This window comes from Manacus candei, unplaced genomic scaffold (assembly GCF_025592945.1).
Source record: "Manacus candei isolate 608988 ecotype Guabito, Panama unplaced genomic scaffold, ASM2559294v1 h1tg000103l, whole genome shotgun sequence".
NCBI lineage: Eukaryota > Metazoa > Chordata > Aves > Passeriformes > Pipridae > Manacus > Manacus candei.
Genome location: NW_026138151.1, coordinates 536,798 through 561,187, shown reverse-complemented (window position 1 = coordinate 561,187; position 24,390 = coordinate 536,798). Strand labels below are relative to the sequence as shown.

The following is a 24,390-nucleotide window of genomic DNA, read 5'->3' as shown; positions in this document are numbered from 1 at the left end:
ATTGCAATCCTAAATATTTGTACCAAATCTCATCTCTTATTAAACAGAGTAATGATTTCATTAATCTGTTTTTCAGACTGGCCTTGTACTTGCTTAGAACTTGAAATATTATTTTCACTGTCCAAAGTTATTGGTTGGTTTTGGTTTTTATTTCCCCTTTATACATCACTTGAATCAAGATTTATTTTTCAGTCAGCTCACAAATCAGGAATGTTTTGCATCATTATTCCTCCCCTTTCCATTTCTCTCCTTAAGTAAAATCATTTGCTAATCAACTGGTATTTTATATAGAAGATGGATTCTGTGCTCTGATTAGACTCTCTCTGCTTGGTTGCCCTAATGGCCTTCAGACTTATGAGTTGTTCTCAGTTTGTTTAGATTTTAACCATAAAACTCTGATGAAATATTAGGAAATGTTAAAATAGCGACAAAGACTGTGTATGTTTTTAAGGAGGACATAAAATAATGTGCATTTTATACAATGTGAGAGCGAGAGAAAGATTTTGAGAGCTGTATCCAGGATATGTGCGACACACGCTTATATTTATGGGCAGAAAGAAATTGAATTTCCCAGTGCTCAGGTTGTTTTTGAGTGATAGAAGGCAAAATCGTTTTGCAGACTCTCTGCCTATTTTCCATTTAATAAATTTCCCATTTAATCTCATTTAATAAATTTTCCATTTAATCTCATTTAATAAATGAGCAAGTAGCAAAAACGTGAACTCTGTGACAAGTTCGGAGACAACTGTGGCTAAACTTCAGTTATTTAAATGCCCACAAATAGCCAGAGTGTGCTGGTGGAGCTCAGGGATGCAGTAACAGCAGGCTGGGTACAGGTGATGGGGGAGAGCCCAGGGAATCTTTCAGCCCAGCCTCCAGCAGTTCATTATCGGCTTGGGGAGAATAAACCAAAACGCAAATATTTACCGATGCCACAGATCGCAAAAAGCTTCCCTGCCTCAGGTGCTGGAGGCAGCAGGAAGCTGAGCGTGTCCAACCAGCCTCCCCTGTGTAAATAACATTAATCATCCCCTGCCAAATCCATCCCTTTGCCTCGGCCAGCGTGGGGGCTGCAGGTGCCGGGCGCTGGAGCCTCCCCTGGACCAGCCCCCGGGAGCGCTGCTCCCTTCCCAGGCAGCGGCCAAAAGGTCAGCCCCAGCCACCGAGGAGGATTAATCTGAATTTAGGGGTGTGATGTGGCACAGCTGGAGCAGAGGGAAGCTCTGGCTGGCTCTGGCTGCCCGTGTCACTGAGGAGGGACGATGGACGCGGGACTGATGCGGGAGTAAGAGGGGCTGAGACGCAGCTCGTGGCTGCCACGTGTGACTCCAACTAAGGAAACAATTAATGCTTTGAGACCGAGGGTAATATGCACCTAATTAGTCATGTTGAAGCGAATTTAAGATTAATTTGTGTTGCCAAATAACGTGTTTGCTAAGGCTCGGGAATAGTAAAGAAATAAGTCTGGTTGTGACTTTAATGCAGATGTCTGGCTGATGATTTTCTACCCTGTTGAAAGCAGTCAGGACTCTGTTTGGATTTGTGTCAGAGTTTAATGAAGAGGAAAATACTAAAGGGTTTGGATAAATTGCTTCACTATTCCACTGATCTTAAGCAGTTAGTTCCTTCCCCGAAGTGGGGCCTTAATTTACTTTTCTTTTGGTTTTTTTTTTGTACTAAGCAGAATAGTACATAAATATCTACCTGGCAGCATTATTGAGATTTATGAAAGAGAAGATAAAAAATAAGTAACATAGCAAATGTATTGTTTAAATTTTGTGTTGTTTCTTACGATACTTTAACACCAAGTTTTTTATCTGTGTTCTGCTCTCCTCAGAAATGCCTGGAATATTGTCCTTACAGGCTACAGAGGTGCAGAGTAGGTCTGTGACAGCAAAATAAGAGGTTGTGGTGGTTCTGAAAGACTTGTGTGTGTGTGTGAAGTGTGATAACAGGAGGATTTTGGTCTAAGTGTCTTTCTCTGACTCTGCTTTCATGTTGTTGTTCAGGGCCAGTCACATTTTCTAAGACCACATTTCCAGAGGGTATTTTGCTGGCGACTGTCCCAGCTTTTCAGGGATGTCTGCAACCAGAATCCAAAATCAGCAACCCCCCTTTTAAATGGCAATGAAGTGTTTTGAGATGGGCTCTTATTTATAGATACTTTTAGTTAAGGAAGTTTTGGTTGGACCACAGAAGGACCAACATACAGTTCTGTACAGCTTTTATTAAAAAATCATGCAGGGAAAGCAGTGGCCCATAATATTTTACTTAAGCCATAAATTTTTTTTAGTGTTTCTATAAACCATCTCAGCTTAAAAGAAGATGAAAAATTGATTGTACGTTCTTACTTGAAGGCTGTAATATTATCTGTTCTGAAAACAGAATTTTTGGAGCATGAAGAGCTGTTTTTGAATGATGCTTCTGGCACCTTACCCTTAAAATTATTCAGCACATTTTTCTCGTGTCGGTCTTGAAATGAAAATTTATCTTCTATTTTCGAGTCACAATGTTTTTGAAAAAGTGCTTTAACTTCTCGTAGAGATTTCCAAAATTATGCAAAGCATCAATGTAAATTTCTGCCTAATAAAATTACTCTGAGACAGTTGAATCATTACTGGTGTCACCAGACACACGGGGGTTTTTTTAACGCTTGCATCTCTAAATTTGTTGCTTAAAAATATGCCAGTCTACGAAAAAACACTGAGCTTTTTGAGCTGTAGTTGCTGTTGTGCTTAGGTTCAGTACATTGCATCCTTTTTTAGTGCCACAGGACTGAATCTTTCACCTGCTGGGGCATGATGTTACCATGACAACAGTTGATCTTGTTTGCTGTTCTCTGCTCTTTGTGCATGACAAAAAGGAAAGATTTTTGAGAAATATTTACAAAAGCTGGCCTAACTAATTGCATTTTAGTTATCAGTAAAATAGATAAAGAACTGGCTTGCTCTATTTCAGTAAGAACAATAAATTTCTATTGTAAGAAGCAGCACGATGAACTTGATAATTTAATCAAAGCTGACAGGATCTCCCCATTAACTGTTCCTCCAGAAAAGTGTCTGCAAGTGGTGTGTTAGCAGAATGTATATGGTGTTTAGAGGCTCCTATAAGGTGCTCTGCAGAGAGATCTCCCAGTTCCCACTGCTGTTCATCAATCTTGTGTTCAGTTGATCAGCAGATGGAAACCTTAATGCTTTTAGCAGATAATTGATTTGGTGCTTCTGTTGCAGCCTCATCCCTTGGGAGCTCCAGAGGTGATCACAACTTTGTTGGTCTGTTTTAGCTGATGATTTTTGTTTGTTCTGCCACTGGTGTAATCGGAGTGAGTGGAAAATGTGGGCAAGGAGATCCTCGTGAAGTGAGTGGAAATTCATGCATGTGCAGGAACCACCAAAACCAGGCTGTGGTTTTTAAGTATTTTTAAATATTTGGTGATATTTGGGTTGACCTGCGAAGCTAAGTTAGATCTTTGGCACATCCACTGGTCTCAAGGCAAAAGAACAATTTGCTACCAATTGGAGCTGTGAAACAAAACATATTAATATGATGGTAAGATAAAAAGAAAATACTTTTTCAGGGGTCAGTAGAGAATATCCCCTTCAGACAGTGCCAGCTTGATACCAGCTTTCAGATGAGGTTAATGTTTAAGCCACACTGTGTTTCCTTTGTGCCTTTATGCAAGAGCAGGGACATTGTTCATTCCTTTCTCCCTTAGCAGTGGATAATTTTTCTTTCCCTTGGATATAAGTTGTCCCTGAAGGAACTAGAACTGTGCTATGGTAAATGAGAATTAGACCCTCTGTCTTTCAGATAACACAGGTTACTTTAATGTGTTTAGAAGTGAGTGTAAAAAGAATTGAAAGAAAAGCCCCTGAAGAAATATTGATTTTGCTTCAGCCCACAAATCAAATTGATTAACTTTCTAATTCTGACTGAGGGGGAACACTGCTGTAATATTACATTTAAGATTAATTCACTATTAAATGCTGCAGAAATCTGTTTCTATGGTATCTTTGGCTTTGTTTATGTTCCAAGCACCTTAATGTTGTTTGAAAGGTGGAACACAAATGGGCTTGTTTTTAAAAGAAATACTAAGCAGTAGTTTGGCTGACTTGAGGCAAGGGGTATCTTCAGGAGGGTAACCTGAACAGATCAAAAGCACGTTGCAGAGATGCTCTGAGTGGCTAAATTAGGAGCAGGGCATTGTCCAGGACAGAATTACTTTGGTGTCAAGCTTGTATTAAAACTCATGCCTATCAAAATAACTTCTATATGGTCACTGATGAAAGCATTCTCAATATTGCATCATTTGAGTTGTTGGAACAGCCTAGAGTGAAAGTGTTGTTAACCTACATAAATAACTCATTATTGATGAGGCTTGACCTCTCCCTTACCCCTCAGTTTTCTCTGAAGTCAATAGGCCTAAAATTACCTTGAATTGATTCTTCAGTTATCAGCTCTACATTTGAATCCTACTTTTCCACAACAAGATTATATATGACTTTTTTCGCTAGGGAATTAAGCAGCTGTCCAATAATAACCTTTTATTGCAAATTCTGAGAAGGTTTTAAAAGATGATACTGAAAATATAAGTTACACAATTGCTGTCTTGGCTCTTTGGGATGGTGTTTGATACTTTCTGCAGGAGTTAACAAGAACAAAAGCGATGGCACCACTGCCAGTTACTGCCTGTGTTGTGAGCTGGGAGTGTGCAAAGACATTTGGGTTCTGCTTTTGAATTTAGGGCTTAGCTGATGAATTCCACATACCTCAAGGCAGAAGCAAGGCATCATAATAGATGAGCATAATAATAAATATTTGATAATGTTATAATGGGTAATATCTGCCTTTTTATTCTCTTCATGGTTACCTCCTTCAGCAGTGGTAGGCATGAAGTCCAAAAGGAATGTCTTCAGGAGAACTTGCATTACCTGGTCATTCATTATAAAGAGCTGCAGGTAGAATGTCTGCTGTGTTACTTATTCTCAGGTATGGATGCCATCCTAAAACCACTGCACTTAGATCTAAAGTTATCCCTTTCCACTTTTGCTATTAAAAGAGTTGAGGGGGTCCTGTCATGCTTACATTGTGTGCCACAGGTGAAGAAAATAAGATGGAGATTGTGGCAAACAGCTTTGAGTGATGGGCATGGTCTGAGCAGCAGCAAATCAGAGACTAAAACAGGGAAAATCTTCAATTCTAAACCAGGGAAATCTTCCAGAAGTTCTGATGTTCCATCTGTCCTGTGATGGAGATAATGTCTAGAGGAACAGAGGAACAGACAAGAAGAGTGTGAATGAAGTGACTTGGTGGTGCAACACTCGCTGTCTTCAGGGTTTTATTGAAGTGAAAAATGATAGCATGGATTAATTGTTTGTGCTTCCTCCATAACATCTGGTCCTGGTTGCTATAGTGCCAAGACACTGGTGATTTCCAAGTCCAATAAACTGCTACAGTTCCTGTGTTCCTTACTTAGCAGTGCTTTTTAAGAAGTGCTATTTTTATGTAGTGTTTCTTATGCTAAATTCAGCCTACTGATTAGAGGGGTAAAGCTGCATTTGTTTTCCTTTGTTAGAACAAAGTATAATTTGCGTGGAAAAGTTCCTATTTTTAAAATGAAGGAAATCCAATTGTGAAGTGCTTTTATTTAAAATGCAAGCGTTTTGGAGTAGTTCTTCCTTTATCTTTAAAGTGGTAGTGGAAAACACATATGCATGCCTGTTAGTATTCTCTGTAGGAATTCCTCAGTTTTGAAATGTTAGCATCAGAAAATGTCCAACTACTTTCCTGTACTGCTTGCTAACGTGTACTTCATCATGGCAATAGAGAGAAAAAATCAAATAGAAATAGTAAAACACTTTAAAAAATGAGAGTATCTGGTTTGTTTATTTTCCATCGCATTTAATATTTTTCCACTGACTTATAAAGTGTTAATTTATTAAAAGTGCAACTTTCTAATTGTCAAGGCTGGTAACTGTGGCAGGCAGTAGTGGGTAGAACTGTCCCTTTCATGGGCCAGGGAGGGACATTCAGCATCTTTCAGAGCTTACTTTGATCCCTCTTTTATCTCACTGCTACACATGCAGAGCTGTCAGGTATGACAGAAGTGGTGTCAGAACCTTAACCAACAGTAACAAAACAGCAGCATCTCTCTTGGGAAGTCATTTTCCTCTGTCTGCTTCAGGTTCCACTTTGCCCAGGACTATATTGTGTAGTGGTTGGAATTATGCAGGGCAGCCTGTGTTTCCCTTGCATTATCCACACACTAATTGCAAAGATAAAATCAGGTTTTACTGGCACTTTGTTGCACAGGCAGTGCCTCAGCCCAGCTCTGTTGGCTTGGCCATGGGGAGGTCCTGCAGTAGTTGTGCTGTGTACCACTGAGGATGAGTCAGCTTTGCCTTTTAAAATGTAACTCTTAGAAGAAGAGAAAAAGTGAATTGGTGGTGATGAACCCGACCTTCAAAGTGAATCATTGATGGGGCAAAAAAAATGCACGAGAAAAGATCAGAAGATTCTTCATTTTTTTTCTTTTTAAGTACCTGTAGACTACAGGTTTTCACTTTGCTCTTGGATTAATTCTATTCATGTGCCATCAAAACAGAGAACTATCACAGGGGGGTATAATCAGAGTGTTCCAGTGCAGTCATTCCAGGTTACTGGTAGAAATAAATCTCAGAGAAAAAGAGCTGCAAATAAATGAATAGTGTATAACATTTTTTTTAAAACAAAAATAATTGATGGATGAGCAAACTAGCACACAGGGCAACAGATGCCTTTCTCCAGGCAATATAGAACCTTGTTACCCAGACAGTGGTGTCAGATTGTATTAAATCTACCAAACTCATCCTCCTCCCCTGAATTTTTTCAGTCAGTCCTCATATCCATAGGAGAATTTTTTACTTTTGCTCTGTTAGGAACACACATTTTTACCTTCATTTCTCCACTTAAAAAGATGCAACTTATATATAAGGTAACACAATTTATTTTTAACGTCTCCTGTTTAATTTTTCATGGCTGTCTCTTTATTAATAGTCTCATGTTCTATGAAATATGTACTGGTGTGTGAGCCTTTAAGTCCATGCAGTGCTTTGGGCACCCCTTAAAAACCAGGTTGTTTGCATTTTTTTAAGCCCACTGCAGGGCTGCTGGTGTTGATACACATTTGGGAGGGCTGTCAATTTTCTGACTCAGTTTACTTTGCAGATTCTGAAAAGATCAGCCTTAGTGTTGTTTTCTTAAATCAAAATGCCTGTCTGAGCTGAGAATGCCTGAAGCATTCCTTACATCCAGCGGGAAGCATCCTTGCTGTGTGGAGTTTTGTCTGACATGCTCAAGACATTTCAGATTCCTTTTGCAAATTATGCTGCTTGTGGTCCTGACATGAATGCAGCGTGATTGATGGCACCACATATGTAATATATGTAAGTACCCTTTATGCTTCTTGTATTTGTCTGAAAAGCTTAAGCAGGAGCAGTCTGAGCTCTGTGCAACTTCTGCCTCTGTACATTAGAAAAAGTTTGGGGTTGGTTTGTTCTGTAGCTTGTTGATGCTAATCTGTGACAATACCTTCATTTTTTCTCTGGGGGAGAGTGTTCTACATGCATCTTCTACTGCTTATTGTCTTATAGTTAATTTTCCACATCCATTTCTTTGTAAGATTTTGGGATGTATTCAAGGCTAGTTGTTAAATTGCTTCAAGCCCTCGATTTTCCTTTTTTTTTTTTTTTTTTTTTAATGAGCATTGTGTAGCAACATCATGGAAAAAGGGGGTGACAGACTGTCATTGAAACCCAATGTCAAGCCTCTGGAGACTGGCAAGAAGCCTTTTTGGAAGGATGAAATGCTGTTTCCTTTCCACTTGCACTGTAGTCTGCTAATATTTGGTCAGCATTTGCCTTTATACTGTGTCTTGGACTAACTGGCTGGATGAGTCTTAATCTCCACTCTACTTGTCTTTATTAACAGCTGCAGTGGATTGATTTACACAGGTTAAATGGTAGACCTCATTTGACTCCAGTGAAATGTTGCTTCTTAGGCACAATTATATTGTCAGAATTGTTACACGCAGTGAATAAATGAAGAACTGGGGAGAGAGGGCAGCAGGGAGAAAAAAGGACAAAACTCTCATTAAATTTGCATTAGGAAGTCAAAAGCTATTTGTATAAAAAATAGAAAGGATGAGGGAAGAGTGCATGGTAATGCTTTCCACAGGTTTGCTGTTTGGACTGATGCTGGTTTATTGTCAGGAAGTTTGACAATCTCCATCATGGCAAGTTCCGAAACCAACTGTGAAATCCCACAAAATTTCCTCTCAGGTCCAGGCAACATTTGAGTGCTGCCTCTTTACATGTTCCCTTTGGAATCTGATGGAGTTGTTAGAGTGGGGAAGTCTGCAGCAGAGGATCCCTGGCATTCCTGGGCATGCTGGAGGAAGCAGCACCTTCCCAGGCTATTGGCAGCACGTCTGTGGGGGTGAGGGCTGCCCCTTGTATTTGCTGACCTCTTCTCCCTGCTGACTTGGAGGTTCTGTTTGGAATTGGCAGTTGGAAGAGCTCGAGTGAGAAGTGTTGCCCTGTTGTTAATGCATTCAGTGCTTGCTGCCAAGCAAAAGGGAGAGAAGGAAAAATACTCTTATTTATTTAATCTTGAGGAAGTGTAGCCTTCGTGTGCAGGAAGATGGGATTTTCAATAGGCTTCTGTATCCCTTAAAATGTGTTTGAAGTTTCAAAACTCCTTTGGGATCCAACCTGGCCAACTCCCCTGAGTTTATACGCTGTTTGTGACATTTTGGGTCAGCTGTCCTGGCCATGCTCCCTCCCAGCTTCTTGTGCACCTCCTCGCTGGCAGAGCATGAGGAACTGAAAAGTCCTTGATTTAATTAAGCACTACTTATCAATGACTAAAACATCAGTGTGTCATCAACATTATTCTCCATCTTAATCCACAACACAGCACTGTACCACCTACCAAGAAGAAAACTCTATCCCAGGATACTCCTCTACAAGACTTCGATTCTCTTTCTTTAATATATGAATTGCTGGTTGAGTGGAGTTTAGTTCTGGGGTAGCTGGGATTAACTTTGGTCTTTTTTTATTGAAGTCTTATATTTAACTAATCTGGACAATATTGAGGTAGTTATTGTTAAGGGACCAAATCACTGAAGTCAGTGGATCAGACAGAAAATCACGAACTGCAATGATACCTCACTATCCTCTGCAGAAATCAGGTGGTGTTTCACAGGAAGAAGGAAGAGGAGGTGGTGAGGGAGGAGATGTATAATAAAAGTATGCGTAATAAAAATGTGTGTGAAAAGGGTGTACAGCACCTGGAAACATTCAACCCCGGGGAGACTGGTGATGAGGAGTTTAGAGAGAGAACACAAGTGTTTGCTGAAGTGCTGTTCGTGTGCAGGGCACAGAAACCCCTCAGGCAGCAGCTCCAGTGCTGCTCCAGTTCCCCACCCCCCGGGTTCTTCCCAGGACATGTTGCTGGTACCTCCTCTGTGCAGGAGCTGAACTGCCACAGCTGCACATCCCAGGACTGCCCTCTCACAGTCCCAGCTGCAGGGCTTCACTGCTGCTCAGAGATGACTCGAGTCAGCTAATTGAAACTAATATTTTTGGAATTTCTGAGCTGCCAATAATTGTGACCTGGATGGTTTCCAGAAGACATGGCCCAGTGAAGGAACTTGGCTAAAATCTGCGAGACTTTGGCTCAGTTTCTGGCTTTTGCCACCTGTTATTGTTCCAAAATCTGAGTCATTTATTCTTTGTTCCTTAATGTTTTGAGGGTTTTTTTTTCTGAGAGCAAGCAATCTAAATATTTTTAGATATACTGGTCACTTCCAAACACACTGATGATAAATACAAATGCTTATTACAAATCCTTGTTGCAAGGACTGCAGGTGGAAATCTTGCACCCAGGTTTTAATTGCTGGCTTCCTGTCTTGTATTTCTTAGGTTTGAAGTGCTCCAGTAATTCTTGCTCCTGTTTCAGGTGATTCTTCATCTCTATGGATTTAGTTGGAATGGGGAATATGGGTGGGCTTTATCCTGGTAAATCTAAAAGAATGCTGAGAGAAATTGCCACTGTGATGAACAGAGATATAAGTGAAAAGAAATAGGCTTATAACTAGGGACCAATGAAACTGGGATAGTTACTGCCCTAGTTGTATTCATTCTGGCAAATAACACGATAAAATGTATTTTCTTCAGGTGAGACTAACAGCCAGCCCAGTTGCTGTGTTATCTCTCATGAACTGTTTTCCATGCTGGAGAATTTAAGTAGGGTGTGAAAAATGCTGGCCTAGGTTGCCATCAATTACTCCTCCTCTCCTTTCACCTCCTCACCCCTCCATTTTGGCTGAAATTCCTTCTAATAACATTATTAAAACCTGGTACCTCATTACTGCTTGTCCCCCATTAAAGTCAGCTGAGCAGGATTGATTTGCAGCAATTGCAAATTGATCCATTAAAGTCAAATTCAAATGTGGCTTGACAAAAGCCTGCAGTTTTAAGGGTTTCAGAGCAGGTGGTGTAGCTTATTTTCACCTTGTGAAGTGCAGAACAGACACACAAGACATCCAAGTGACTTTTAGCCATCCACAGGACACAATGATTTATTTGCATATCCAAGGAACTGTTCTGTGCAGTTTGTTGATATTATAAAAATATTTACTGATTTGATTCCCACCTTTGAAAACCCGAGGCGTGAGCTGAGGAATTCTCCTGATTGTGGCCCTCAGGAGTGTCTGGCATCTCACAGAGCCTGATGGCCACTTTTAATTGCACCCTGAACAAAGCAGTCTCGAGAAATGATAATTGCTGAGCTCCTCCTGTGCGAGATGAGAGGTGTATCTGCATCAGGAGGTTGAATGTTCTGCAGTTTGTCATCTTGCTTTAGTGCAGCAGCACCATTTAGTCAAGAGAACAGCTTCCCACAGCTGCTGAGATGTTCTGGTGCTGAACCACGGGGCTGCTGTGCCATGGCATTACTTGAGCTGCACTAATTTTGCGCTCAAATTAAGGATAAGACTGGCATTCCAGGTGTGGGCAGACCTGCAGCAACTTCTGTGGAATTAAGTGATGTGTTAAAATTGCTGTTACTCAGGATGATCTTTTCGGTGTGTTTTATAAACCTGATGTGTGATGTCATTTTCCTATAGAAAAAAAAAATTATTCACATGATCATAACTCCCTGTTTAGCTGACTCCATAAATTTTGAACCCAGTGCTCAACTTCAGTCAGATTTGAGTGTCACACCTGCTCAGATATTAGTCAAGTAGCCATTAGGCAGAACTCTGTAAGCTTCACTAGTTCTGATGCTTAGGAAACAATTCAGACAAACAGTTTAACAACTTTTGTTTCTTTGAAAAGGCTATTTTCTGTTCCAAATGTGTATCTTGCATGCAGAGAGTTTTGAAATTGGTTTAAGAAAGATATGCTTAAAATAGCAAGTTTTTGGTTTCAGGTAGCAGGAAAAACATTTAATAGCAGAATCTTGAAATGCCTATTTTTAGTGCTTACATTAGTTGGCAATTTAATTTTTTTTCATATTGAGGATTTTAAAGACAAACTGTGATAAAGCATTGCTTGAACAGTTTTTCTTAAGACCTCAGCAGAATTAGTAGAGAAATCTGCTGACAGTGTGGATTAGAGTGATGCAAAATCATACATCATTTCAAATCACTCAAAAAAGGGACAACTTTAGCCCACTTTAATGTAATTTTTTGGGAAATATAACCAATATTTTCAGAAGACACTATATAATGCCCACTGTAGAATGGAAAGATTACAGATTGCCCATGACTCATTGCTACTTTCATAAGGAATTGAATTAAGATTGAATCTCTGACAACCACCTTTGTGAACTTGTGCAGCAATGAAATAGTCACAAATATCAGAGGATGCTGCTGGTTTTTTCTGAGCTGCATCTGTTTTGCTTTGTGTGACCTGGTAAGCATTTCCACCCTTCTAGTTTGGCCTTTTAACTTTATGTTTGAGTTTTATTTACTGTTCCTCTTTTCCTGCTTATTTGCTGTCTAAATACATAAAAGTACATTCCTGAGGCTGTAGTTAATACCTTGTTCTTTAAGCATAAGTGACTTACTTTTTGACTTCCATCTGCATTTGTGGTTTGCCTGTCACTGTAGTACAGAGATGCTCCACCCTAATTCTAAGCATTTTTATTAGGATCTGTATATACACGTATTATACATAGATATGTATTAAAAGTAAAGTGAAATATGTGAATATAATAATGTGTACACGAGGATACATTCCAGTTGTCGGATTTTGCCCTCAAAATGCCTTCTGAGCTCTGAAATTTGGCTGCATTTCTTTCTTTCTGGGGGTCAAGGCTCTTTCCCTTCCCAGCTGTGAGTGAGGTGAGGCAGCCAGGTCTGAGGTCTCTGTTACATCCACAGGGAGATTTTTTTTTGTTGTTGTTATTTTGGTAGGCACCAGGCCTGTGAAGCCAGGTCATCTCTCTTTGCTTGCACATCTTTAATCAGATCATCTCCTAAAAACATGTGGGTTTATGGTAGAGCTGACTGGAATTGCAAGTTAATCTGCTGCTTCTGCACCTTCAGTGCCTTTGGCTCTGTGCCTCACATTGCTCCTAATAGTTTGTTAATACCAAATAATGCAAAAACACTGCTTCCTTAAGCACTTAATAGGATGTACTGTAATGGAGACAAATGGTCTGTAACACTCTTTGCTTCTGTTTTAGGAAAATAAACTGAAAGATGCTGTGCAAGAAAAGAATCGCCTGAGCCTTCAGTATGCAAGTGTGTCCCACAAAGCACTGCAATATGACCAGGTAACCCCACGAGCACAGGGCTCAGACAGTCATTTGTCACAGAAATCAGGCTGCAGAGGATACAGATCATTTTTTTCCTGATTTCCTTGCTTCTGCACAACAACGTGAAAAAAAATTGATTAAAAATATATTACAAGAAAATTACTTTACGAACAAATGCGATTTTCAAGTGAACATTCAAGACACTGATAGGTTTTAGAGAGGTACATCGTTCCTCTGAGTCATGTTTTCTTAGTATTGTAAATTGGGATTAGGCTTTGATAAAAGACTTTTCCAGGGATTCCAGTGATACTTGGTGAAAAATTCTCTGCTTTTCCTAAAAAATTTCTATCTGTTAGCTGTTTTTTTTACACCTACCCTTCTGAATTCTAAATTTGCAGTTTATAATTTCTCAGTAAAACATTGAAAAGCTCTTGTCCAGCAGCAAACGCCCCAAAACTCTGCTTGGCAGCATTTCCTCTGTGGCATGGACATGGCACAGCCTCAGCTACTCCAGGTCCTGATAGAAAAACTATTTTAATATTTGTGCCTATTGTGGACTAAAAAACCTCTTCCTGACTGCAGTGTGGTTATATTTGTGGCCAATTCAGCACGGGAGGGAGGGGAGGCCGACGTGCCTCAGCTCCCCACACACACATTCAGGGGAAGAAACACCAGGAACCAGCCACTTTACAGGGCCACATTTAGCTAAAAATAAAACTCCAATCTGGGATTTCTACAGGGCTTAAGTGAGTTGCTGGGCAACCTCATTCATATCACCAGAGCTGTTACTCACAGGGGCTCTGATGACAGCCCATCCTCGGAGCTGGCAAACCGGTGGTCGCTGCACTCTTTGGTTTCTGAGCAGCCCACTGCTGGATTTCCAAGCCAGAGGAGGGCTGATGAGGTCCCTGAGGCCATGCAAACCACCCAAATTTAGGGATGGCTGTGCATTTAGCCCATTTAAAATGTGCATTTAGGCCACGTTTTACGTGTAGCGCCTGGTCTGGAACACGACCTGACGTTTCCTGTTGCTGACGAATTTGAATTGGTTTTATATAAAAAGGCAGAGTTATAACACTTTATGGTAGGAGGAAGCCATGTGTATCATAGCATCACTTAATTTTATTCATCCATCTGTCTACAATTTCCCCCTCTCCTGATGTGTTTCTCTTCTCTTTATTGTTGTTTACACATTACCTTTGCTCTTTACTTCACGAGGCACAGAAGATAAAGTCTCATTTGGGCAATTTTATAACCTAACTGAGACAGAATAACACACAGCATTAATGCAATGAAGGCTCAGTGCCTTGATGACACTCAAAATGTTAGTCCTCTTATTATCAGCAAGTGCAGAACTACATAGTTGATAATACTTTATTATGCATTTTCACTGTAGTCTTTAACTATAGCGAAAAGCTTGAGGTACATGGAAAAAATCAAATGAAAACCATTTAAAATATAAAGGTAAAATGTCAGCCTTTGACACATTAGCCACTAAGTAATAAAATTATCTTTTATCATGTCAGGATTTATCATACTATGGGTGTTGGTTTCTTCACGTGTTAAACACTGTGAAAGGCACAGTGCAACAATTCTGGATGCCTGTACTGCTAACCTGATATCACCTCAATGCAACCAAAAACTTGTTTTAAGAGGACAATCTCACTTTTAACAATTTTTACAATATGTAATCTTTGTAGTGTACCCTGAGCATTAACAAACCTTTTGTTTGCCTTCTTGCATAACAGCTTTTCTGGGGGTATTTTTACCACAAACAATGAGGTTGAGGATAGACTGTGCAGTTTAGATTACATTTTACCACTCAGAATGTGTGAAACTATACAGCTCTGGATGTGGAGGTTGGAGCAGAATTCTAACAGAGTTAGGGCTTAGCCCTGAAGGGGAAAACCTGCCTAAATTAATTTATTCTTTTTCACCCTTGAGAGCTGGCCTGAAAAACAGGCCAACTTTATCCAAGCAAATGGGGCTGGAGGAGTGTTTATACATTCTGTTATGCAGCACAGATAAAGCTACTGCTCATTTTTGCACAATGTGCTTGCTGAAATTTGACTGTAGAAAGGAGTAAGTATTAGGCTGGCTACCTATAAACCCACCAAATAAAGCTAAAATTGTACCTAATTTACGTGGTTTGGTTTTGGTACTCTGCTGAGTGAAACAAAATGGTATTCCACTGTGGTATTCCTCCACTCCATGGGGAAGGCCTTCTGAAAAGGTTTTGTGTCCTTAGGAGTGCTGTGGCACTGGGCTCTGACTTGTTCTCCTGTTCATCAGAACATAGATGGGTTAGTGTTTTGATGTAAAAATAGAATAGGCATCATACATTCAGAATTTATTTCCACCATACCTGAAATCATCCCCTTCTCGTGTTCATTTCTCAGGAATGTGTTCTGAACGGTGCCAGGGGGTTGAGAAACTGGCAGGTCTCTAATGCCCAGAATAAAGGCACATGGTGGGTTAGAAGGCTGAGGGAGCTTTCCACCAACAAAATAAACTGCGGGTTTTCAATAACCAGTGTCTGTTTGAGTGTTCAGGAAGTGGAAGGCACTTTAGCAATGTCCTGGCCTTCATGACTGACTCCAACGAGGGCACATTTAGTAAGTGTGAAGAGCCGGGATGCAAATTAAATTGGTTGATGCATTGAACAGAGAAACATCACAGATCAAAATGTTCCCTGTTTCTGTCATGAAATTGGAGCTGTTTCTGATGGCACTCTATTTAGGTCAACTGTTTTTGCCACTGGGAACATTGATGTTTTGATACGCTCTGTGAGTAATTCAAGTTCATGTATATCCCATATGTTCTTAAACAGCCTGCATGGAGAGAGCATTAAATTCACATTCAAGAACAAATGTTGTCTAAAAAAAAAAAAGGAAAAAATTATAGTCTTGTCAAGTTTTGTGATGCCTTATGGGTTATATAAATGTACATATCACAGCATTCTACATGACACACGGTCTTCAGATGAGAAAGTCGTGGCAAGACTGTCCTGTAGGAACATGAAAAGATATCAGAGTTTCTGGGAGTAACAAGAGTAATTATCAGAAGGTGTTTGGTAGATTTGATTCTTTGTTCTTTCCAATCCACAAAATTAAAACAGACACAGAACGTTGTTCAAAAGCTGAGCTGCCAAAAGAGAAAGAAGGTATCAGAACCATTTGTGTGTTCCTAAACATTAAATAATCCAGGTAGGCACTTTGGGATCCTAAATGAAAGATCCTGGGATGTGTAAAATATCTGCAGTTCTTCCTGTCTCTAATCCATCTCTTTCCCAAATTCCATCAGCAGCCTGATAAGTACTGTTTGTTCTGATGGCCCCTTCCCTGCCAGCAGGGAAAAGCACAGAGCAGAAAGGTACCCTGCTCACCAGCTCCCCAAAATTATTCACAATATGATGACTAATAAGTTTTAAAAAATTCTTTTCAAAGGTGGTCAGTTGTATGAATTGTTTTGGAGACAGGGAAAACTAAAGCCTGAGGAAAACAACCTTTTCTTGAAACTTGTTCAAAATATTGCACTTCATTTAATCCTCAGTAAATTAACCGAGAATCACAGGCAGTAAAAAAATTGCATCATTAATACTGATACCTCATTGTTTCTTTTTTTCACTCCATTATTCTTCAACAATACACACTGATCTGAGCAAAGGAATACAATAAAAAGGATGCAGGAAGTTAATAAGATCCTGAAAATCCATTGTTTAATAGTTTCCTTAGTTAGAAAGAAGCAAGGGGAGAGGAAAAGAAAAATCTGTGCACAGGAAAAAAAAAAAATCCTGAGGTTGACAATAATTGCATCAGTTCTTGTGGAAAACATGATTTGTTCCATTTTCCTCTCTTTTTTTCTAGTCCACTGCACTCCAAAGAGCCCTGCTGCAAAGCTGAATACGAGGGCTGGCTGCAACCATTTAGATTGTTTGGTCCGTGGCAAAATTTGCAAGTTAACAAACTGGAGAGTGCCAGAAGGCAAATAAAAAGGCTGAATCAGCTTCCAAAACATGGCTTTAGAAAATGTCCAGCAGATATCCATGGCAGAGATTGCTTAATGCCACTCGTTCCTTAAAAATAATAATAATTAAAAAATTACAGTGATTAGACTGAAAAAAAATAATAAAATTCAGAGGAACTTGTCACTTCCTAAACTGGAGTTTAGGTGAGAGCCTGAGCCAACCCATTGTGCTGGTTTGCCTTTCCTTGGCCAGTGACTCTGCCAGACTTGTTTCTGCTTCAGTGCAGTGTTGCAGTAACAAAGGAGAACAGATGACTCTGGCAACGCTGCTCACTGAAAATATTAGTGCTCTGTCTTTTGCTTTCTTACCTTCTATCAGCATTGCAGGGAAGTGGAAATAGTACAGGAATATAAGGTGTTTTTTTTTACCCAGGTGTTTGTTTCTGCTGGGTTTTCAGCCTGAATGTAAAAATTGCAATTTCTGATAAAACACAGGCTGTAAGAATCCTGTTGTTATACATCAATGCATGTCTCAAAGTCATAAAATGATCAGAGATAAGAAATCAAATTTTCAGCTGATTTAAAGAGAGAACTTTTCCCTGGCAGGATAAAGTAATTCAATATATTTTCTTGTTTCCTGTGTGTGTTTATGAAGTGGTCACCATCACTGATGATTCACAAAATCCTGTATAAAAAGGCTGGATCACACTGAAATGGTTAGGATAGCACCAAGTAATTTAAATCATAAAACAAATCCTACTTTATGAGTATCTGATCCTTTCCATACCTTCGGTATGGAAATATTTTAAGGGAGAACAGTGGGTTTGTTGCAGAAGAACACCTGTTTTTGAATTGTAGAGATATTGGTTTCAAGTGTTAACACAGGCTGATCATGTATATTTGAGTTTATTCTGAAATCAGTTCACACTAAAAAAGAGTCCAAAAAAAAAGGTACATGTGAGTTATATTTATATATATGTGTTAGATCTCTGTCTCTTTTTATAGCACACCCATCTCTGATGCCTTTGAGATCCAGAGAATGTAGAAATGTTTTGATTGTCATTCATTTTGGGCCTTGTGTAGTATATTTATTTAAATTTACATGACTTATGCATAAGTACACTTTGGTTGCCAGATTGTAGTCCCTGTTGAAAGAAAATGTTCCATGCATACATGTATATGAACATTCCCTTTTGGGTTTTTTGTGCTTCTTTCCTATTCTCTTTGAACTCTTTTTTCCTTTCTTCATTTTAACATGGAGAAATATTTGTGTCAGACAGAGTTTTCCCTTCATTTATTAGGTTTTTGGGCAGTAATCACATTTAATTTTTTTCCTAGGTAAAATCAGACTATGACCATCTTCGAGAAACCCTTCTCAGAGTGACCAAAGAACGAGATTTGGCTGTAAAGGGAAAACACCAGCTCCAAGCCAAGCTGGAGAACTTAGAGCAGGTCCTAAAGGTACGTGAGATGGCATCAAGTCCAACAGCCCAGTACTTCTATTTCTTGTTTATTATTCCTGATGCTTTTTTCGGAAGCCACAGAAACATAAGACACATAACTCAGGGACTGAATGCCCCTGCTAGTTATGATAACATGTATGGAATGCAGTAGACCAAGTACTGACAAGGGATCTCAAACTATCAGAGGAGAGACATCTTTAGAAGCCTTTATCTGATACTTTGCAAGTAGTTGGATGTAGGTTTTCACTATGCAGTGATTTCAGTCAAAATGTGAAAAAGAGGATGAGAATATGAACAACTGCCAAGATATTTTACTTTAGAGAGAGCTGTGTCTGCCAGTCTGGCTACAAAACATTATTGTGGCCTTTACATTCTGTAAATCTTAAGAACTTCTTCAAAAATTTTCCTTCACTGAAGCAAAAGTTTTCTACTGGATAAGAGATCCCAGTTTTCCATGTTCAGTACTTTTCTCCCTTTAACTTGAACAGATCTGAAACCCTACAGCTCCTTTTTAGCACTAAATCTTGCCCAAGCAGACGCAGTTAATTGTGTATTTCATGTATGTCCTTGTATGTTTGGGAAATTACTGGTTTGAAAACACAGGTTGCAGCTTTCCAGCCATTGGAAAAAAAAGTTTTGAGGAATGTTTAGCTTAGTTTCCCTGTCTGAAAAGAAATTCAGTTTCTCTTTTGAGAAACTCAGGATGCATCAACAAAGCAGAAAAGATGGAGAACTGCTGATTTAGCCAACTTCTGAAAATTGCCTCTCACATGGAGGAGTCTGATTTTCTGATGTGTGCAGCCAGCTTTTCCCATTCATCCCACTGCAATGGTGCTCATACCCATCTGCCAGTGCAGATGAGAAGTCTTTTGATAAGACTCGTTGGGTGAGAATTAAATTTGCTCCCCATTCAGCCCCATGTGTGAGCTCTGTTTGGTAAACAAGACTTGAAAGCCGTCGGAGTTTTGTTCTTGCATCAACCAGTTGCATGTTTCAGAACTGCAAAGTCACTTCTGTAGGAAAAGAATGGAGTCCTTTGTTGTCTTTGCAGCTGCAGGGACACACTGCAGCAGCTGGAGCCAGGATGGGCTATTCATTGTCAAATCCCCCTGCTGCCCTGGAGGAAGCAGGAAAAACAAGAAGTGTTTAAGCAGGTCCCTTAAGTGCTATTTCAGAAACAGTTTATACCATACAGCTGTCTGGCTCTGTAGTTTGAAATAAAACTGATAAATGCACGGTGTCCCTGTGCTGCAGGGTTCTTGCCTTTGATCTGAAAGATACACCAGAGAGGTTCCTTCTTCACACTTCCTTGGGAGGGCAGAGCCTTGTTTGACAACTGTGTTGAAATAGGAAGTCCCTACTGTATTTTTTCTGTGCTCTTTTAAATGTGGATTTGCCTTCTGATGTTAGAGTAGCATTATTAGAAGGTGCAAAAGGGAAGTGCAGATTTACACACTGGAAAGTTCTGACCTGCCTTACATTAAGGGCAGTGACAGCACAGACAGGTGATGGCCACCACCCACCCAAACCTTGGCAGTTTGATCATTGTGCAAGCCAGGCCTGCAGGAAGATGCAGAAAGAGTTCAGCAGCTCAGAGCTTTCTCCCTGCTGCCCTTCTGGTGCTCTCTGCAGTCCTGCTCCACTGCCCAAACCTGGGGCTTGGAAGAAGAAGTGTCAGCAGCTGATGTGCAGGGAGGAAGCACAAAACAGATCTGCAGGGAGAACCAATTTGACACCAGTGTGTGAGGAGAGGAGTTGCTTCTGGTTTGAGGGAGATTTTTTTTCTGTGCCAGGGGAGGGACAGATGCTGGGGTGAAGAGATCCTTGCTGCTTTAAATACTAAGTAGATAGTGACAATACTAAAATGACTGAGAGATACTTCTAGGTTAACACAGGTGACCAAATGGTCTTTTCTGACCTTAAAATCTGTGAACTCCAGATCATTAAATGCGTATTTTAGGAAGTGGAGAAATTAAAAGCTGTGGGGAATCACAGATCATGGCTAACAATCTGTTTCTTTATTGCATTTTATAGATTCACTGTATGGTCCCAGTATTAATTATTTATTGATTTTTGCAAAGGACTAATAGCTTTTGTAGAAGTAGCAAGAACTTAACAGTATCAAAATATGCTGTACCAAATCTGGTACTGAATCTTGAGAGAGTGAAGTGAGACCTTTTTTATGATAATTAAAGGTTTTAATTAGAGGTGTGAGAATGACTTGATTGCCTCACCATTTCTTGAATTTAAGAAATGTGCTGATGCTCCATCAGTGTCAAGTTTTGCATAAGACATGATGGAAGCTGCTGAGCTCAATAAATGTAGCTTCATGCTAATTTAAATCATGAGTAAGACCAGTTAGCAAAATAGGTTATGTTCATTCAGATAAAATGAGAATCAGAGCCATTATTTTTGGTCATTATAAAATATTGATAATAGATATTACCCAGGAACAGATCCATTTAACTTCTGTATAGTATGCACAGTTCAGAAATGTATACAGTCGAAATATTGAATCCTCACAAAGCTCCTAGAAAACGAGCTATAGTTGAGGGTCATAGTTGTTGTTGTTTTTAATCAAATAAAAATAAATAAATCCCAAGTAGAGGCCAAATGGAGCTTTGGAGACATTTCTGCTTCCTTTGCAAACATATCCAGACTGAGAGACATCAGCCCCCCTGGGCTGTCCCTCTTTGTTGTGAGTAACATGTAGCAGATGATAACAGCTCATGAAAGGTTCGAAATATGCTGGATAAAATTTTCTTTTGTACACAATAGGAGATCTTTGGGGCTGTTCTTGTCAATTTTAGCAGTGCATTTGTGTTTCCAAGTGCTGATTTCTAATAGGTTGGTGTGCAATAATTCATGGTGCTACAGATAAGACATTGTGCCTCTGCTCTGAGAGTAATATGGGAATAATATGTTATTTGGAAAATAAAAATCTTCAATACCAGTCTCACCAGAGAAGAGATCAGAATCTAGAAAGAGATCTTTCTTAACTCCCATTTATTAAGAGCGTGTTTGAAAGTGACAGTGATGTTGGGAGAATAATATTAACCTGTAATGAAAAAGATTTCTATCTGCAAAGGGTATCTTGACATTGTTCAGCTTGTGCTCTTCCCAAGAACCTTTCTCATATTGCTTTGAATCATTAGCAGCAAATGTACTTTAAAAGTTGTTTATGAGTACTGTATGGTCCCTTTTGTCCAAATCCACCAGTGTTAGTTTTGTTCCCTCTAATTAGCTGTAGATAATAGGCAGAAATCAGCAAAGGTAAGCTCTTTCTTTTGGGTCATCATTTGCAAAACAAATGACAAAAGCATATCCTAGATAAAGAGGCATTTAGGGAATTGTCAAGGTGATTTTTTTTCCACACTTTGACTTTTTAGCACAATGCCACATAAAAACATGTGCCTGGTGGGTGAAATGGGTCCTGTTCACTTGTGCAGCACCCAGACCACTGTGCTGGCAATGTCACAGTGGCACATCCTAAAAGAGATTGCTGTCAACATGCCCAAGTTCAGCTTTGGCAACACACCTCTAAGTACCGACAGAATTAAAACCCTGTCCGGTTTCCTGCTCTCCTGTCGGTTATCCCAGGGAGTTTTTATGCTGAGATGGAACATCTGCATCCCTGGGGATGGCAGCTGGAAGGCAGGAGGGCTCTGCAGAGGGACCTGGATAGGTTGGAGAGTTGGGCTGATTCCAACGGGATGAGGTTCCACCAGGCCACGGGCCGGGTCCTGCACTTTGGCCACAACAACCCCCTGCAGCGCTACAGGCTGGGACAGAGTGGCTGGAGAGCAGCCAGGCAGGAAGGGACCTGGGAGTGTGGATTGACAGGAAGCTGAACATGAGCCAGAGTGTGCCCAGGTGGCCAAGAAGGCCAATGGATCCTGGCCTGGATCAGGAACAGTGTGGCCAACAGGTCCAAGGAAGTGATTCTGCCCCTGGACTCAGCACTGGTGAGGCCACCCCTGGAGTGCTGTGTCCAGTTCTGGGCCCCTCAGTTCAGGAACGACATGGAGGGGCTGGAGCAGGTCCAGAGTAGAGCAACAAGGCTGGGGAAGGGACTGGAGTCCTATGAGGAGAGGCTGAGGGAGCTGGGGCTGTTCAGCCTGGAGAAGAGGAGGCTCAGGGGAGACCTCCTCACTCTCTACAACTCCCTGACAGGAGGGGGGAGCCAGGGGGGGGTTGGTCTCTTTTCCCAGGAAATGATCAATAAGACAAGAGGGCTCGGTCTTGAGCTGTGCCAGGGGAGGTTTAGGTTGGATATTAGGAAGAATTTCTTTGCAGAGAGGGTGCTCAGCCATTGGAATGGGCTGCCCAGGGAAGTGGGGGATTCTCCATCCCTGCAGGTTTTTAAGAAGAGACTGGATGTGGCATCAGTGCCATGGGCTGGGAACCACAGCGGGGTTGCATCAAGGGTTGGACTGGATGATCTCGGAGGTCCCTTCCAACCCAGCTGATTCTGTGATTCTATGATTCTATGATTCTATGTTTGGCTGCAGGTGGAACGGGTTAAAGTGTCCTGATAGTTTTCCCTGTTCCCTTGAAACAGCATATGCGAGAGGCTGCTGAACGGCGGCAACAGCTGGAGTTGGAGCATGAGCAAGCCTTGGCTGTCCTCAACGCCAAACAGCAGGAAATCGAGCTCCTGCAGAAGGTAAGGGGAGCCAGGGAAAGCAGGGAAAGCCAGGGGAAATCCCAGGCTGCAGTGGCAGAGTGAACAGCGTGGAGCTGCTGGTCTGAAGAACTTGAACCCCAGCTGCCAAACTGGATCCTGCTCTGGATTGTTCTGTGTGATCGCTGCTGCAGCAGCAACAAGTGGGTGTTGTCTGTGCCCGTTGGTTTAGGAATGTTTATGCCAGTGAAGGTTAACCTGACTCCAGTATATCTAAGTCCTCTTTCTCAATAGGGATAAAACTGACACAATCATATATATTTCCTTTGTATTTCAATTGCTTCCTTCTATGCTTACCTCAGGAATATTTGTGCATTTCTTAAATTTCAAGAAGGAATCTGGTCTTTATTTCATGATAATCAAAATATGAGGTCTCTACCATTTCCTGTTGGCTGGAAGAGTTAACATATCAATGTTTTGTCAGGATTTCTTTGACTTTCTCTTCCAGATATGGAATTCTTGCTACCTTTCTCCATTAAATTAGATTAATGAGTCATCTCAATCATAGTTCATCTTCTTTTTCATAAATGTATTGGTGTGACAAGGCCTTGGTTAGTGGGGTGGCTACAGGAGATGCTTCTATGAGCCAAGAGAGAAGATATATATGAGAAGATGCCAGAAGCTTCCCCCATGTCCAGCAGATCCAATTCCAGCCAGCTCCAGGAAGGTGTTTTTAAGATTTGATTTCATTTCTCATTATCCTACTCTGATTTGATTGCTAATAAACTAAACTAATTTCCCTGAACCTCTTTTGCCCATGACAGTGATTCCTGAGGGATCTCTCCCTGTCCTCCCATGACACTTTTGCTGTGTTTTCTCTCCCCTGCCCAACTGAGGAGGGGAGTGATGGAGCAGCTTCAGTGGGCACCTGGTGTCCAGCCAGGGGCAGTCCACCACAATAAACTAAACAGTTTTTAAGTACCTCATTTCCAAGGTCATTCTCTAATTCACAAATCACTTTAAGACCTTTTTTTTTCCATGCTGCAATTTCTCAGTATTCATTATAATACAAAATACATGATATTGAATTTCAATCATACCAAAGTCACTTAAAGCTGCAATTGTCTCAGTGCTAATGTTGATTTTTCCAATTGCTGGACTAGATTAAAACACAGAAATAATAGTGCTAATGATAATTTGATAGAGAATTGGCAGGGGGTGACATTCTCAGTAGAATAAAAGATATTTCTAATGGAGTTTGCTTGAAATAGAAAGCTGCAGTTGACCAAATGAAATCTTTCTGTTAATTTTCTTTTAGTCTTTCTCAACTAATGTACTTAGGCACATTTCAAAATGCCATTTCTAGTTATATTCAGCTGTTATTATTAGAACTTCCTCATAAATTTTGGACTTGAAATTTAAGCCCTGGCAAAGCAAAGAAATCAAAGGAAGGTACAGCGTTTCTTGCTAATTTTTGTTACATTCATCTACCAAAAACATGTTTGGTTTGGCCACAGGAGGCAAATCTCTGTG

At 40.4% G+C, this 24,390-nt stretch overlaps 1 protein-coding gene across 3 annotated transcripts in view; it reads left to right on the top strand.

Annotated features, from left to right (window-relative positions):
• The window catches only part of RIMBP2 (RIMS binding protein 2), a 130,204-nt gene that overhangs the window by 60,378 nt on the left and 45,436 nt on the right, over positions 1–24,390 (top strand). For all 3 annotated transcript variants that reach the window (XM_051769129.1, XM_051769128.1, XM_051769130.1), the window contains 3 exons: positions 12,733–12,822; positions 18,109–18,231; positions 22,795–22,899. In XM_051769129.1, coding sequence (XP_051625089.1) covers positions 12,733–12,822; positions 18,109–18,231; positions 22,795–22,899 — 318 coding nt within the window. The remainder of the gene's footprint in view (positions 1–12,732; positions 12,823–18,108; positions 18,232–22,794; positions 22,900–24,390) is intronic.